The sequence below is a fragment of the Drosophila navojoa genome, chromosome 3 (assembly GCF_054131105.1).
Source record: "Drosophila navojoa isolate 15081-1374.11 chromosome 3, UAZ_NAV_1.0, whole genome shotgun sequence".
Classification (NCBI taxonomy): domain Eukaryota; kingdom Metazoa; phylum Arthropoda; class Insecta; order Diptera; family Drosophilidae; genus Drosophila; species Drosophila navojoa.
In genome coordinates, this window is record NC_142891.1 from 28,728,008 (window position 1) to 28,744,054 (window position 16,047).

The 16,047-nt window shown below is 40.7% G+C and overlaps 4 protein-coding genes across 4 annotated transcripts; 2 read left to right on the forward strand and 2 right to left on the reverse strand.

The window, feature by feature from the left end:
* The first annotated feature begins 1,194 nt into the window (after positions 1-1,194).
* b (glutamate decarboxylase-like protein black) lies at positions 1,195-4,031 on the forward strand. The gene is made up of 3 exons (XM_030388479.2): positions 1,195-2,186; positions 2,833-3,200; positions 3,261-4,031. The coding sequence occupies exons 1-3, from the start codon at positions 1,428-1,430 to the stop codon at positions 3,856-3,858; spliced, it is 1,725 nt and encodes a 574-aa protein (XP_030244339.1). The 5' UTR covers positions 1,195-1,427; the 3' UTR covers positions 3,859-4,031.
* Positions 3,351-7,843, reverse strand: PolG1 (DNA polymerase gamma, catalytic subunit tam). Its single transcript, XM_018099125.3, has 3 exons — positions 5,803-7,843; positions 4,930-5,749; positions 3,351-4,862 (listed from the first exon to the last, which is right to left on the reverse strand). The coding sequence occupies exons 1-3, from the start codon at positions 7,733-7,735 to the stop codon at positions 4,199-4,201; spliced, it is 3,417 nt and encodes a 1,138-aa protein (XP_017954614.2). The 5' UTR covers positions 7,736-7,843; the 3' UTR covers positions 3,351-4,198.
* Positions 7,844-8,148: 305 nt separating this feature from the next.
* Positions 8,149-9,910, reverse strand: Arpc1 (Actin-related protein 2/3 complex, subunit 1A). Its single transcript, XM_018099115.3, has 2 exons — positions 9,550-9,910; positions 8,149-9,495 (listed from the first exon to the last, which is right to left on the reverse strand). The coding sequence occupies exons 1-2, from the start codon at positions 9,620-9,622 to the stop codon at positions 8,435-8,437; spliced, it is 1,134 nt and encodes a 377-aa protein (XP_017954604.2). The 5' UTR covers positions 9,623-9,910; the 3' UTR covers positions 8,149-8,434.
* Positions 9,911-11,343: 1,433 nt separating this feature from the next.
* Positions 11,344-11,973, forward strand: LOC108649558 (NPC intracellular cholesterol transporter 2 homolog a-like). Its single transcript, XM_018098526.3, has one exon. The coding sequence runs from the start codon at positions 11,435-11,437 to the stop codon at positions 11,885-11,887; it is 453 nt and encodes a 150-aa protein (XP_017954015.1). The 5' UTR covers positions 11,344-11,434; the 3' UTR covers positions 11,888-11,973.
* The last annotated feature ends 4,074 nt before the right edge of the window (positions 11,974-16,047 follow it).

Below are 16,047 nucleotides of genomic sequence, written 5' to 3' on the forward strand. Positions count from 1 at the left end.
CATATTATTTTTCTAAAATAATTTTGTTCAAAATATGTATATAATATCAATTACACTTCTCATTCGAATTTCACAACAGTCTTGACCAACATTTGCATAGGACTGTTCATTCACCTCCATGAGACCTACGACAACAATCCTCTCACCATCTTCAATTCTCTTTAGAATAGTCACTTGCATATCACGTTTCAGTTGCGTAATTAACACACATTCTACGAATACTCATATACATGTATTGCATATATTACATTTAAGAAGAAGACTATGGTAAAGAAAATACCCACAGCAATTGCTAAAATTACTCAATGAAATTTGCATTTAATTTGTCTTTGATTGCAGCAAATGAGAGAGAAATCTCCGTCAACGATTCTCACATAATTAGCGTCTAAATTGGTCAACTGCATAATTGTATTACATGTACCGCTTAATTCGCAAATCCAACTAAAATACTAAATTCGTACCGAAATATTATTAACAGTAATTGAATCTGACGAATAATAATAGTATAATATACTTTTCTTTAAAAATATGTAGTACATTCAGCACCTATCTATTTATCTGTATATTTTATCTATATCTAAATAAAACTCCATTCTTATCACAAAATTATTGATAACATCAATGTAAGTACTAATAGGTTAAAATGTATAATTTATAATAACTGCAGCTAAAGCATTACTAAACGCAAATTTTATTTTATTTATTGATTGATTTCCAAAAAATTTTAAATGTTTTTTCACTACAATGAGATATAGAAAAAAAATAAAATAATAAATAGACAGCCGATCGATGTAACGGAAAGCGAAACCCATTCAAAAGGGGTTTAGCTTTTGTACTTTAACCAAGGAAACTCCCACCAAATCCACTCTTCTTAAAGTTAAAGTTAGCCGTCATTCAAGTAATTATCGTAAATAACTTGGAATCTCGCCTCTCTCCAAAGTTAATTATGAAACCGATGATGGGGTTGGAATTGGGCTTGCAGGTGTGTGTTGTACTTTCCCGATTACTAAAGTCAATGACGAGCGCTACGAGAAAAAAAAAAGAAAACAGCTGAGAATCGAGAACCGAGAACCGAGAATCAAGAATCGAGAACCGAGCGGGTTGAGCGATCTTATGTATTTTTAAGAGCGTCGACATTGTCTTTATATTAGTCTCGTCTACGTATGTGTGTGGTCGAGCTTGGTTGTGTGTGTGTGAGTACGTCTCACAGGTTTTATAAAAGCAGCACGAGGTGCAACAATTCGTTCAGTTCGGTTGTGAACTTCAGAGTCATTGTCAAGAGTGTTCAGCTATATCAAGGATCAGCTATAACCCACCAGACGCAGCACAGGCAATTACTAAATAAACAGACATCAGCCACTGAGAGCGTGCTGCCAAATAAACCAAAACATAAACAGAACACAACCGAAACGAAAACAGAAACAAAAATGCTGGCCAGTGAAAATTTTCAAACACACCTCTACAACCGCAGTTCTATATATAAGCCTTACAATGAGGAATTGGCAAGCATGGCGAAGCAATTGACGACGGCCACGGCTGATGCAGCAGATATCGATGCAGCGCAGGCGGCAGTTGACTACGGCAATCCAAGCAAGCAAATGTTGGGAAGCAACAATAGTAACAGCAACAGCAAAACCTGCTCCTCGAATAACAACAACAACGTTGCCAATGGCCTGTCCAGCTTCGTGGCTAGCCACCCCTCGGCTGAGTTTGAAGGCTTTATACGTGCCTGCGTCGATGAGATAATTCAGCTAGCCGTCTTACAGGGTACCAATCGCTCATCGAAGGTTGTGGAGTGGCATGAACCTGCCGAGCTGCGTAAGCTCTTCGATTTTGATCTGCGGGATCAGGCCGAATCTCCGGATAAGTTGCGCCAGCTGCTGCGGGAGACAATACGATTCTCGGTCAAGACTGGTCATCCGTATTTCATCAACCAGCTGTATTCTGGCGTGGATCCGTACGCGCTGATCGGTCAGTGGCTAACCGATGCACTCAACCCAAGCGTTTACACATATGAAGTGGCGCCCGTTTTCACGCTGATGGAGGAGCAGGTACTCGGGGAGATGCGACGCATTGTTGGCTTCCCCAACAACGGCCAGGGTGATGGCATCTTCTGCCCGGGTGGCTCAATAGCCAACGGTTATGCAATCAGCTGTGCTCGCTTTCAATATGCACCCGAGTCCAAGGTAAGCATCGGGCCGAAGGCCAAAACCACTTTTGGGTTCCGTTTTCATGATCGTTGTCGCTTTTACGGTTAGTGTTGTGTGTTTGAAGCCAATTCAAGCGGAAGCGAAATATACGCGGCCTAGACGCTCACTCGGCTAACGTAACAGACAGCGTTTACAATATAGTTGCCCTCGAAAATATTAGTCAAAGCTTTACGCTGACTGCACTATACTCTAGATACTAGTGTTGTGTAGTTAGCTGTATTGTGATACTTAGATAATTTCACAAAATCTGTAGACATTTGAATGCAGTTTCAATTATTACTCTAAAGCCGAGTCCATAAAAATTTCAATTCTTGTATTTAGCATTCTATTTGGAAGTATTTTTGATTGGATTGCTGTTATTTCAAGCCTCAATAGCGCCAAATACTTGAAATGAGGTTTGTTTATTGGCCTTACTATGGTAACTTTCGTGTGGAGAAGTTTTCTTCATTTCTATGTACATATTTGTAGTTACATGGGTCCGTTACACCTCAGTCTGTTTATTACATTGCGTTTAAGCTCTTAAAGCTGTCCTGAAAACTTACAATTCAATTTAAAAGTCAAACACATTCGAAATATTTGTAGATTTACGTATATATAATACTCCTCCGTTTATTTATCTCAGAAAAATGGGCTATTTACTGCCAAGCCCTTGATAATATTCACATCCGAGGATGCCCATTACTCAGTCGAAAAGCTGGCCATGTTCATGGGCTTTGGCAGCGAGCACGTACGGAAGATAGCTACCAATGAGCTGGGCAAGATGCGTCTAAGCGACCTGGAGGAGCAAATTCAGTTGTGCCTGGATAACAATTGGCAACCGTTGATGGTATCCGCGACAGCGGGCACCACAGTGCTGGGTGCCTTTGACGACTTGTTGGGCATTTCGGAGCTGTGTCACAAACACAACATGTGGATGCACGTAGATGCAGCCTGGGGGGGCGGAGCGCTTATGTCCAAGAAGTATCGACAATTGCTGAATGGCATTGAGCGGTAAGCTGCGAAAGAAAAAAGGTGGAACAGCTAGCTAAAATTGTAAAATTCCTTGAATAGCGCCGACTCGGTCACTTGGAATCCCCACAAGCTCTTGTCAGCCTCGCAGCAGTGCTCGACTTTCCTCACACGGCACACCCAAGTTTTGAGCCAGTGCCACTCGACCAATGCCGCGTATCTGTTCCAGAAGGATAAATTCTACGACACATCTTTCGATACAGGGGATAAGCACATTCAGTGCGGTCGTCGTGCGGATGTCTTCAAGTTCTGGTTCATGTGGAAGGCCAAGGGCACTAAGGGCTTTGAGGCCCATGTGGAGCAGGTCTTCGAAATGTCCGAGTATTTTACAAATAAGTTACGTGAGCGTCCCGGATTTGAGCTAGTGTTAGACAAGCCGGAGTGTACAAACATTACGTTCTGGTATGTGCCGCCCAGCTTGCGACAAATGGAGCGCAATCAAGAGTTCTATGATAAGCTCCATAAAGTGGCACCCAAAATTAAAGAGGCGATGATTAAGAAGGGTTCCATGATGATCACATATCAACCGTTGCGCAAGTTGCCAAACTTCTTCCGACTTGTACTCCAGAACTCATGCCTGGATGAGTCGGATATGTTATATTTCCTCAACGAGATCGAAACGCTAGGCCAAAAGATGTAGTTGCACAACAGATGTGCTCTATTCATATTAAGAACATTCTTCTTAGGCATATGTTTGTATATATGTTGGTATTATATAACTTTTATTATCTCGAAATAATCATATTTTATCGTATTCGAATTGATTTAGTACGTTAAGCTGCTTCGATCGTAAAATACACCAAGTCTATCACTTGGATAAATAAGTTCTAATGGAATAAACCCAAATCAAAAACAAAAATAAAAATCGTTTTATGAAATTTACGAACAATTTACAATAGAAATAGAAAACCTATTTTCTGGGGATCCCAGCTGTGAGAAACCTACTCTCTAAATACAGATATGTGAACAAGGATTAGTTACTAGTCTTTGGATGGCTTAAGCCACGGCCATTGAGTGAGATCACCTCCGCCCGCCTTGACAATAGCTTCTTGGATACCTAAGCTCTGTCCAGGCGGAATGCCATACCCAATTTGCAGGCCGTGCGGATTGGATGGCGTCTGACAGTCCATGGTACACTCTTTGCGCAGCACCGTGTCCACCTCAACTGAAGAAAAGAAAGCCACCGACATGGGCAGGTCTTTCAAGCCAATTCGTGAAGCACAAAATGAGCGAGTGAGCAAATTAGTAACATGCATGGCTAACGCTGCCTTCGGCGCTAGCTCATCCTTGACCAGATAACGTAACTCGTCGTGGAAACTCAAACAGAATCGAGCATGCGGACCCAGAAGCCAACGCATGCTAACAAGCATTAAGTGTAGAAAGTCCACTGCTCCACTCTGCACTACCCAATTGACGCGAGTGGGCAAAAACCGTTGCTCCAAATCCGTTCCTTCATGCGAGTCCAAAGCACGACTCAGACGACAATTAAGAAACGGCGTTTCGGGCTGCTCGCGTGTGGCGATCTCCTCAAGCCGATTGAACATGGCGCTCTCCGTACCACCCTGCCAGCTGGGACGATGGAAGATTTCACTCACTGAACGATTGCGCTGCAGAGCAAAGCGCCTGGCCTCATAGCTGCTGTAACTGAGAATAATCATTCATTAAAGCACAGACATAAAAATGTCGTTTACTAAATATATTGTAGACGTACGCTTTGTCCTCCTGCTCATCATGGAACTCTTCTCGTAACCGATACACTCGCTTGCCTTTCGTTGCAGCAAACATTTTCATGGCTTTCGCTTTGGCCTCGGTGGCGCTTAACGTTGGGTTGAATTGCTGCAGCAGCGTTTCCGCAAACTGCTGACCTGCGCCGTAGATCCGCGCATAGTTAAGAACCTTCGCATGATCTCTTGAGATGCCGACCACCTTTGCTGTAATGGAATGCATGTCACTGCCATTCGATTTGCTACCACTAAGTGTCATCCAGCCCAAGGGCGTGGCTCCGTGCTCGCCATGGGCGTAGGCGTCCCCTAGCACGGATGCAATCCACAACTCTTGTGAGTCCACATCGGCGCCAACCAACTTGTAGCCTGGTGGCGCTTGTACCATCGAACGTAACTCGGAGCCAATGCGATTGGCACGCGAATTGGAAGCAGTCATCCAAGTGGATTCCATGGCTCGCCGTGTCAAAGTACCAGCGACCACGACTTGGGGCAAAATAGCTCCATAAGAAGTGCGCTGTGCATGCACTTGTAGGTCACCAGGCAGTTGCTCCGAATGTAGCCAGACCACCATTTGCCCTAAAATGCGATCTCGATTGTTTCTCCAATAGGACATCATGCGAGCTATTTCAATGACACGCGCCGCAGCCTGGCACGAAGGATCTCCACTACTCAGTGCATGTTCAGAGAACTTGTTTAGGAAATCCTTAGACAGCGGATTTCCCACGCGGAACGAAGGCCCGTTTTTGTGAGGCAGCTTCAAAAAGAAGCAGCAATCATCTATGACATGGTTGCACCAGACACCAGAGCCTGCAAAACACAGAGGGTATATGAGGGCGACGACTATTTTAAGCTTTTATTACCTTTGTATTGCTTCTCGAGGTGCAGTTGTCGCTGCGAGATTCTCTTATAAAACTGTCGCTTGCTTAGATGTTCATCCACTTGTTTGGGCAACACGTCCATTGCTAGATCTACTGCCTCTCTGACGTCAAAATTACGCGCAAATTCGGGAATGGCACAACGACCGAGCAGTTGCTCAATCGGTATGTTGCTATTGCGGTTACTCTGGAAGCTGCGAAAAGGCACCAGAAAACCCCAACCATGTTCGCGAAGATAGTGAAGGGGATAGTTTTCCCAGCAGAGGGATAACAGCTTGGCAGCTAATTGCATACCCGTGCTAATGTCACACGCACCAGGTGTCCAAGGCTCCTCATCCACATCTTCAGTATAGTCGGGAGGTGGCTTGCGGCACAGCTTGCGATACCATTGCGGATAACCAGGTAGTAGGGGTCGTCGCGATGGCAGCAATGCGCGCTGATCATAAAGATACTGGAACTTGCGCTGCAATCGCAGCTGCTCAACGTCGAGGTCCTGTTCTGGCAGTTGTACAGTGGGTAGTTGCTTGCGCTTGGGCATCTGCTTTAGTTTCAACTCTTGGACGCTCCAATCCTCATCCCACAGCCACAAGTTCTTTCGATACTCTTCACCGTGTAGCAACGCACAAGCTTCTTCTGCTCGCCGCCCCAAATGATATTTAGCCTCAATGCTAAGATCCTCGTAGGCCAATTGTGCATCGCGAATATATCGCTCCCAATTGGAGTTCACGGGCAAATACGCAGTGCCCATTTCCAGCATACCCGCCAGCGTTACGGGATGTGGAAAACGCTCTGTATACAAAGGATAAAGATTGCCTAGAATGCGATGTGTCGCCTCTACGTCTCCGGCACAATAGTTTACTAGCAACTGAAACTGCTGACGCACTTGCTCTAGTGTGCCTTCCACAAAAATATTGCGTGGCTCCTTGAATAAAGGCTCTCCCCCACAATATAGACGATGCACATCACCTAAGTTATTGAGAGAGCTCTGCGCCAGCCAGTCTAAATCCTCAACAGCGGGGTCCTTCTTTGATTTGAGCATGGCACGTTGATAGCTAGTCACTCCACTGACGCAAATGTGCAAGGACATGGTATCCACAAAGCGGGTATTCGTATCCTTTATCAAATACTGTTCGCGAATTCGCGCCCTGTCATAGGAGACATTGTGCCCCACTACTAAGGAGGGTTCCTTATGACCTAAAGGTATGAGCTCATCGAGCGTGTAATGTGGACGTTCATTGCTATCCACATCGATCGGCTCAACAGGCGGCACATTCAAGCGATGCTTTGTGAGCTTTGGACTTACCCAACAGTACCAGCGCTTGGTGCTCACCGCTGTTGCCAGTACTGGGTCGTTGCCCGCACGTACGCACACCTCCACATCGAAAATGATGCCTGTTTCGAGTGGATGTGCAACGGGCGTGGCAGTGCCATTCACTGGATCATAGGCTGTCCAACCGGCTTGGAAAGCCCAACGTTTGGGTTTTACAGGCAGCTCCTTGCAAGCGATCAGCGCTTGAAGTAGTGTTTTATACGGAGCCACCTGCTCCTCAGCTATAGAATGGAAGTGCTCCTCAATATTTCCGCCACGCAATGGAGGCAGTTTTAGCTCCACGTCCGGCATGGGCGATGTGCTGGTTACATCGATCCCATGACGTCGCAATTCGGCATTGTATGCTTTAGCTGCAAGGTGCTCTGCTTCAGAATACTCTCGTTTGGACTGTGGAAAGAGCTGGGCATGCAAATTCTGTGAAATCATCTGTACTTTTACCAAATTTTCAGCATATTCCTTGGTCTGAGCAGACGGCACGTGTTCTGTTCCATCTTTTGTTTTACTCGGAATTTTGCGATAAACCTTTATGCTGCTGCTGGCGTAATGCTCACGCCCAGCTTTGGTAGCGTACCAACGTAGCAGGCGCATTAAAGTTCAAGTCTTTAAAAGCATATTATTTTAAAACAAACATCAACCAACTTCGGCGCTCACTTCAATAAACTGAAACTTATCGAAACTGCAATCGGTCAACCGCCACATGCATAAATAGTGATATGACACCGAATTCTAACCTGTTCATAAGAATCATTGACCAGACTGTCTGGTCAGTGTAAGAATGCAATGCTGATAGTGGTCGGCGATTCAACACGCGAAATTGTTCCCAATACCCAAAGCTTGCTTTATTAATATAACAGAGTAGCAAATGTTTCATGTCAATAAAATGAAATAATAGTTACGATACTGTTGGAACGTAATCAACATCAGCATACAACGAACTATCTTTTTAACAAATCACTTTAAAAATTAGTTCCACCTCTTTCCCTAAGATAGAAACACTCAAATACATTTACAAGATTTTTTATATACGTTGGAAGAATTTAAGAACATACTCTACTTGTTAAAAATTAAGATATTTATATATATAGATAAAAAACTTGTATACATTAAACAATTGGAAAAGCAAATTTTTTTGTTAACATTTTGGCAAAAATACTGCGTATCCGAACTGCATTTAACATTTTGTTCTTAACAAAAATAAAAAATTACTGCAGTGGAAATGGAAACGTACATAAAGAAAAACATATAGATGTGGAAAACAAAGGTCCAACACAGATTTTAGGGATGCACTCAGATCTGCATGTTACGCATGCCTCCATTGATGCCATCCTGCTCCACCGTCCAGATTACCAACTGGCCATCGACTCCAGACGTGGACACCTTGCTCGCACTTGCCTTGTCGCCAGAATACAAACGTATGCTGGTAATGGCGTTCTGGTGAATGGAGTCCACGACCACATCCGTATTTTCAGTGCGCATGTTACAATCCATAGACTTGAAGAAGTGCATGGCCGTAATGCCTCCCGCTTCACGCTTCTGTGATTTGTCCAGCTTGCCGCTTTGCACAAGTTTGTCATCCGAAGTCAGGCTGTAGAGCAGTGGCACACAGCTGTAGCCAGCCACTACGACAGATGTGGGTGAGACCCATTCGCAGGACAGGAAAGGCAAGTAACCGGTGCGACAGCGAATAACCGTATTCCCATTGGTGGCATCCACAATGCTCACACAGCTATCGTGACCCACCCAACACACCTTGTTACCATCAATGGAGAAACTGACACTATTAATCCAGCCTCCCCCAGAGGTAGAAGAGTTTTTGAACTCTGCCATGAGTTGACCCAAGGGCTTGCGATTGCCCCAGGGCGTTGGTGTCGGCGGCTCCTCGATGTCCTTGATAAATGCGGAAAAGACGCGTACCTTATAATCTGTGGAGCCAGCCACTAGTAGAACATTATTCGGATGCCAGTCCAGGGAGGTAACCGTTGATCTTATCGGCTTCTTAATATGCTTCGACACCCACCAATCGTTCTCCGATTCAAAGTAACAAACCGAAATGAGACGCGCTCCAGATCCCACGGCAAATTTATTTTCTGCTGGCGACCATTTCACACACGTAGCAGCACGATTAATCCGTAACAGCACTAAAGTTGGCTTCCATTTTCCGTCCTCCGCTTGCGTCCAAACATAAGCATTTCGATCTGCAGCACAGCTAACGATGCGATTCGTTTCTTTTGCCCAATCGATGCCCATCACACGCAAATCGTGCTGGTTAAGCACATCTGCAAGCTTCCAGCCGTGGCCCTCGCGGCTGTAGATATGAATCTCATGGTTGTTCGGAGACAAAGCGATTTCTGAATAGAAAGTGAGTCATAGATTAAAAGGTCCGGACTGCTTGCGTCACTTACGGGAGCGATCCTTATTCCAGGCGTGGCAAGTTATAGCTGCCGGCGTATTACCAAAAGTGTACTTTTCAGCCATGGCAAATTTAATTAACAAATGCAGCTAAACGTAAAATTTATACCACACACGTAGTCGTATTTTTATCGCGATTTTTTGGGCGTTGTTTTTTTACTGCGTTTAGCCTGAGTGTCTTCTTTCTAGTTGTAATCGCGGACTCTGGGCCGTCTACACGATTAAGCTAGCTCCACAGTAAAACTTTGATTTACTTGCGCAAAATTTCAAGAAAAACAACGCAAAGACTTTTAAGCATTTGCAAATTTGTAATATGCAAGAATAAATTACATTCGCTGCGCAGTGTTGAGTAACAATATTAAGTTGCCGACTACGCATTCAAGAGACGATTATAAAATATCGAGTACCAGTTTATGATGAATTTTTTTAAGTTCTGGCCTATCGGTGACTTATTGAGATCAGCTTAATCGATTCTAAAATTTTTGTTTTTGTGGTGCACTTTGTATCTACTACTCCTTACCACTGAGCAAATAACTTTGCTTTACATACTAACCAGAGAGCTCTCTGGTTAGTGGCTTACATCAATTACCATTAGAGCTGGGAAATAATCAATGGACAGTTCCATCGATGGATAAAACTATCGAATATATTAATGGCTTCAACGAAAATTTTGAATTTTAAAAAAGGAAATATATTTACACTATAAAGTATTAAAAAAAAAAAAAAAAAAAAAAAAAAAAACATTATAATATGTATATATTTTCAAAAATCTCCGGCTTGAAAATATATATTTTTCAGGCTCAGCAGAGTTTGGTGCCTCCAAAGGAATGGAATATGGGAATTGCTTTGAATTCATTTCTATGAAGTAATAAAATCCGTTCCCCTTCTAAGAAATGCTGTATAAGAATAATTACTTGATGTTGAGATAAATTGATCCATTTTTGATAAAGTTCTGTCAAATATTAAAACATTTATTTAGAGGAAAAATTTAAGCTAAGCCATCAAATAAAAAAAAAAATTTTAAATGAATTATAAGTTTCTGTAATTGCGGAAACAAGATTTATGCACTTTCATGTGCAGTTTCAGCCACTTTCAACAAGAATTGAAAATATATCGACATCCATGGATGCATCGCGAAAAGAAAAATCTAGCAATGATTTACTAGCTCTACCTACCATATAAAACAATCATAAATGGTATACATACATTCATATAAATACCTGACAGAGCAGATACCGAAGAGTACGCATAGAGGGATCATATACAATTGGATATTTAAGGTCTATCAGGTATATTTGAACCTAAAGCGTCCCGAGCTAATTCGGAGCAGTGTTAACCGACTTCAGTGAAAAAATCAAATTAAGTAACAGCACCACTCCCAACATCGATACGATTACTGACCAGACTATCTGGTCAGTGATACGATCTTATCATATCATAACCACGAGATTTTTGTAGTTTGTATGTTTGTATTATATAAAAATATAAATAAATAATGTTTGTTAGTATATACAAAAAAATTATGGACGTGAAAGTGAAAAATTAAAACCTAAAACTCTATTTGATATCAATATAAAAATCCGTTTTACTTTATGTACAATTACTAAACTAAGTGATCCTTAAATTTGTTTATGAGAAATATTACTTTTTTAAATTTACAGAGGCGGGCTTTTCGACTTTTACATTGATATCGATAGCAACGGGTTCATAACATAGACGCACAGCTGATTTTCGCGTTTGCTCTTCTCTTATCCACCACTTTGTAGTCATATTTCAGTTGTAGTTGAAGCATTGCTGAGGAAATCGTTTGAGGCTCAAACTTTGAGCTTACGTTTAGCGTTTTCTCTCCGGAACTTTTAATTAAAGTAAATAAGCAAAATGTTTACGTTGTGCGTGCTTATTTCGTCGCTTCTACTGACGCTGCAGCTTGGTACAGCTCTAGAATTTCAAGATTGTGGATCAAAGACGGGAAAATTTACTCAAGTCACCATTGAAGGTTGTGATACCACAAAGTCGGAGTGCCTCCTACGACGAAATACCAATGTTTCAATTTCGATAGATTTTGCATTGGCCGAGACGGCTTCGGCCGTTAAAACCGTTGTGCACGGCAAGGTTTTGGGCATCGAGATGCCCTTTCCACTCAGTAATCCTGATGCCTGCCTTAACAGCGGACTCAAGTGTCCATTAGAAAATAACAAAGCTTATAGATATACGGCCACGCTGCCTGTACTGAAGAGCTATCCAAAAGTCTCAGTGCTAGTTAAATGGGAGCTGAAGGACCAGAACAGTGTGGATATCGTATGCGTTGAAATTCCTGCTAAAATACAATAATATGCGGGCACTTGGAACTGTTCAACTTGCATCGCTATATTCTTATTGTAATCTAATTTAAAATAAAGAAAAAAGCAACAAAAAAATTAGTTTAAATAATGTTCATAAAGAGGCCGAGCTATTTCGGTTGACTGTCATTGCCATCGTTTTCTTTGTTTGCATCTTTATTGCTTTTTCCGCTATGTGTGGATTGTGAGTAATAAATAAAGGTGAAGAAACGGAATCTGTCTGCAAACTGACAAAGTATTTGATTATTTCTCAATTGGTAAAATTCTGTTGGGTAATATTTATCAGCGAATTTGCAACGATTTAGCGTGATTAAGCAAGCGATTAATGGTAATCAGTAAGTACGAATCTATATTTCATGTTCTTGTGGTAATTGAAAATTATGGAAAAGCCCACACACCTTAAACCACTTTGACAAATTATTTAAATGGTTGCGCACAATGTTATATTATAAGTAACATATATATATATATATATATATGTATATATATATATTATTTATGATATTTACCATGGTATATTATGGTAAATCTCATGTAAAACCAAAAGACCTACAAAAAGTTTAGTTTCGATCAATTTGCTTCTATAGATAGCCAAATAATATAAAATGGTAACATTAACAAAAGCAAAATATTTAAAGCCTAGAGTTATGGCTATAGTCATTTCGAAAATTTTCCAGGCTAGTTCATTTAACTATAGGCTAAATGTAGCCATAAATAGGCTAAAATGGCAACACTGACCCTGAACCCACCCAGCTGATATTCTAATCATTCTACACTTCTTTTATATCTAATCTAAGATCTATAAGATCTAGAAACTTCAAATTTTGTTAGTGCAGTTACTAGTAACCTCCTCTATCAAAGACCCAAAAATAATTTTAAAAGTAATTATAACATTTTTGGAGTGTAACCATCCAAATTTTGCCGTTAGGTTACCGTTAGCTCGTTCTAAGAACGTTCTTACTTGTTACAAAATGAGGTTTAGGAATACATTTAAAAACTTGAAAATGAATATACATATGTGCATATTATTTAATGTTTAAGATTATTTCTTGTAAATGTTGACCGCGACTGTGCATCAAATGGTCCAACATTTCGGCCGGTATCTCACGAATAAATGCTTCAATGTTGAATAGACATGAGGCGTTTTATCACACGATCTGGGTAAGTAATTAAGTAACAGAGGCCCAATTGCTGCGAACGGCGACGAATCGATAACTCATGGTCATCAAACAAAACACGAAACGCGCGTAAGCTATTTGAGCTAGTGTTGCCAAAAAGATAATATCTAACAAATCACCCTTTATAATCATTATCTGAAACTTTCATGAAGATAGGCCACCCACAAGAAAAGTTCTTAGATATCTAAGTTCCCATAGCAAGCCCACACCGCAGCCAATGCGTGTTTATGCGTGTGTGCGTATGCCTGTATGTGTGCGTGTGTGTGCATGTGCGAATAATTATTGAAATACGAGTTGCTGGAAGGGTTCAGGGGATCTCGTAGTCGCGCAGTCTCGACTTGTTTAGGATTAATTCTATATAATCTAATAGCCAACAAATGACTCGTTAGCAGCATGTCATATGATTTAAGTTTTCAACGATATAGTAACTAAGTTGGAAAAATACGCGTACGTGTGTACGACCACACGAAAAAATAAAAGTAAGAAAATTCACACAAAAATTTAACAAAGCGACGCAAAAATGTCGAAAGTTTTCAATTACATCTAACCTTTATGAAACGTGTGTTTTAGTAACTTTGATTTTTTTTTGCTCTCCGTTTTTCATGTTTTCCTAAGGTTTAAGTTGTGTTCCCCCCGTATTCCTCGAATGGGACTTTTGGCATCTGGTTCCTCAATATGTCTATATATTAGAAGTACTTAAATCGGCTGCAGATATCTGCAAACGTTGAAATGGTAGGAACAAAACTAACCTCATCTCTCTTTTTATACCCTGAACCCATTGACATTTTTAGACTATAATGGTTTGCTTGAAATGTATGTAACGAGCAGAAGGAATCAGTCAATACAGTCGATATATGTAGTTCTGTACGTTCGTCTTTCCGTCCGTATGAGTGCGTCGATCTCAGTAGTTATATGAGCTAGAGAGCTGAAATTTGGTATGCATACTAGCACTAACCAGAGAACACATAGACTAGACAACTAGTGGAAAGCTTTTTGCACGCTTTTTCTGGGACTTTAGCGCCCCAGACGGCTTTAAATTCGCTCGGCGAATTAATTTTAGGCTCGAGCAACGAAAATATACGAAAGCACAATCATTTCGCTTCACGCGCTCGACCGAGATGGTCAAATTTTGAACAAAAGATCCTTCTATGCTCAATGTTTCCCTTGCTCTCTCTCTCTCGATGCTCTTTGCTCTCTCAAATGTGTTCTCTGGTTAGTGATACCACTGACCATACGCAGCACAAGTTTATCATATTTTTTCGATAACTTATCCGATAACTTTTTTATCGAGAATAATCAAAAATTTGATTTTGTTCTTTTCAGCCTAATTTGAACACTTTTAGAGCTCCCTTCGCCTCAAAATTTCTAACGTATTTACGACTAAGCCCGACGCTAGCTAATATACATATGTATGTATGTATGTAATTTGGTAAATGGTTAGTTTGATCTCAGATCTCATATTATGACTATGTCCTGAAAGTTTTATTAATATTGTCCGTCTACAAGAGAAATTATTCATTCATGTGTATGTACATACATATGTGTGCATTAAAGAAGTGCAGAATGATTATAATATCAGCTTGCTGTGTTCAGTGTATTTCTTAGTCGAGCAGTCTACACTAGAGCCTTCATAATTGTTTTTCTTGATTTTGGGACGGATTATTAATTTGTTTTGGGGAAAGAGTTTTTAAAAAATATACCAATAAAAAGTTATTTTCACATATTTCTAAAACTTAAAATATCATCGATACGATATGTTTTAAAATATTCGACAGCTCTGCTGGATTTAAGTGTAGTTGTGAATAGCTCGTGTCGATAGCAAATTACTACTTTTCATTATTAATGCTGCTTAATTTGTTTTTGGCTGTACGAAATGCGCACAAATTTATCAACGTTTTTTTTAGCAACATGTGTGAAATGTCTGTGATTAATAACAAATTATATTTTACTTAATCACAATTTGCTTTCCTTTTGCTTAATTGCACCTGGCACCAGACACCGGCTGTCTTCATTTAACAAGTCATCCACAACACCTGGCCTAATTACAAAAAACAAGTGTCATTATCAGAAATGTGGTTCAGAACAAATTTTTGTTGCTCCGTGGATCATTGTAATTTTCCCCAAAGTCTGTATAATTTTGATCACTTTTGAGTGGTATAAAATAAAACTAACAGTTAGTTTATCACTAAATGTAGCAAACCTGGGTATAATGGTTCTGCGAATATACATACATATATACAATATGCGGAATTGGGCGTGGCAAGCCAAATATTATTGCAGGTAGCTAATATAGAATGCGCTCTAAAGTTCATGAAAATCACGTCGAGGTACTCGTCCACTTCGATTTACTTCTAGCTATGCATTTAAACAAAAAAAAACTCACACTCGTCCAGTGTTTATGAACAACGGTTCTCTCTAGTCTCATTTCATATCCATTTCTTCATCTAGTGGTAACAAGTCTATATTTTTTATAACATTCCTCATACATTCCCTCTTAAACTCATTCACGAAAGTAAAATGAGTATATTGGTTTTGTGCAATGTCCGTCTTGCTTTCTGTCCTTATGAACGCAAACTGAAACTCAAAATTTGAAACACATACTCGAGTATATCTCTGATTTATACCCAAGATCATGAGCTGTGGCGGATCTGTTTACGCGTATTGGGGGCATGGTAAAACTGTATCTCCTATAGTATAATAGCTAGAAGCTTCAAGTTAAGCTTTGGATAGTTAAGTTACTAGTGACCTCTACTACCGATTGGTATGGTTACGCCTCTTTAGAGGCGTGGCATATCGAAAAATACACTGTAATTTTCTCATTTTTGGAGCGTAAGCATTCAAAGCCATAAATGAAATGTCTGCGGCCAGTAGGGGCGTGGTAATCCAGAAAAGGTGCATTTTCTACACTACTAGAGCAAAACTTTAAAAAAATTAGTATGATTCCAAAATTTGATTTCGATGTATTCAAAACTAT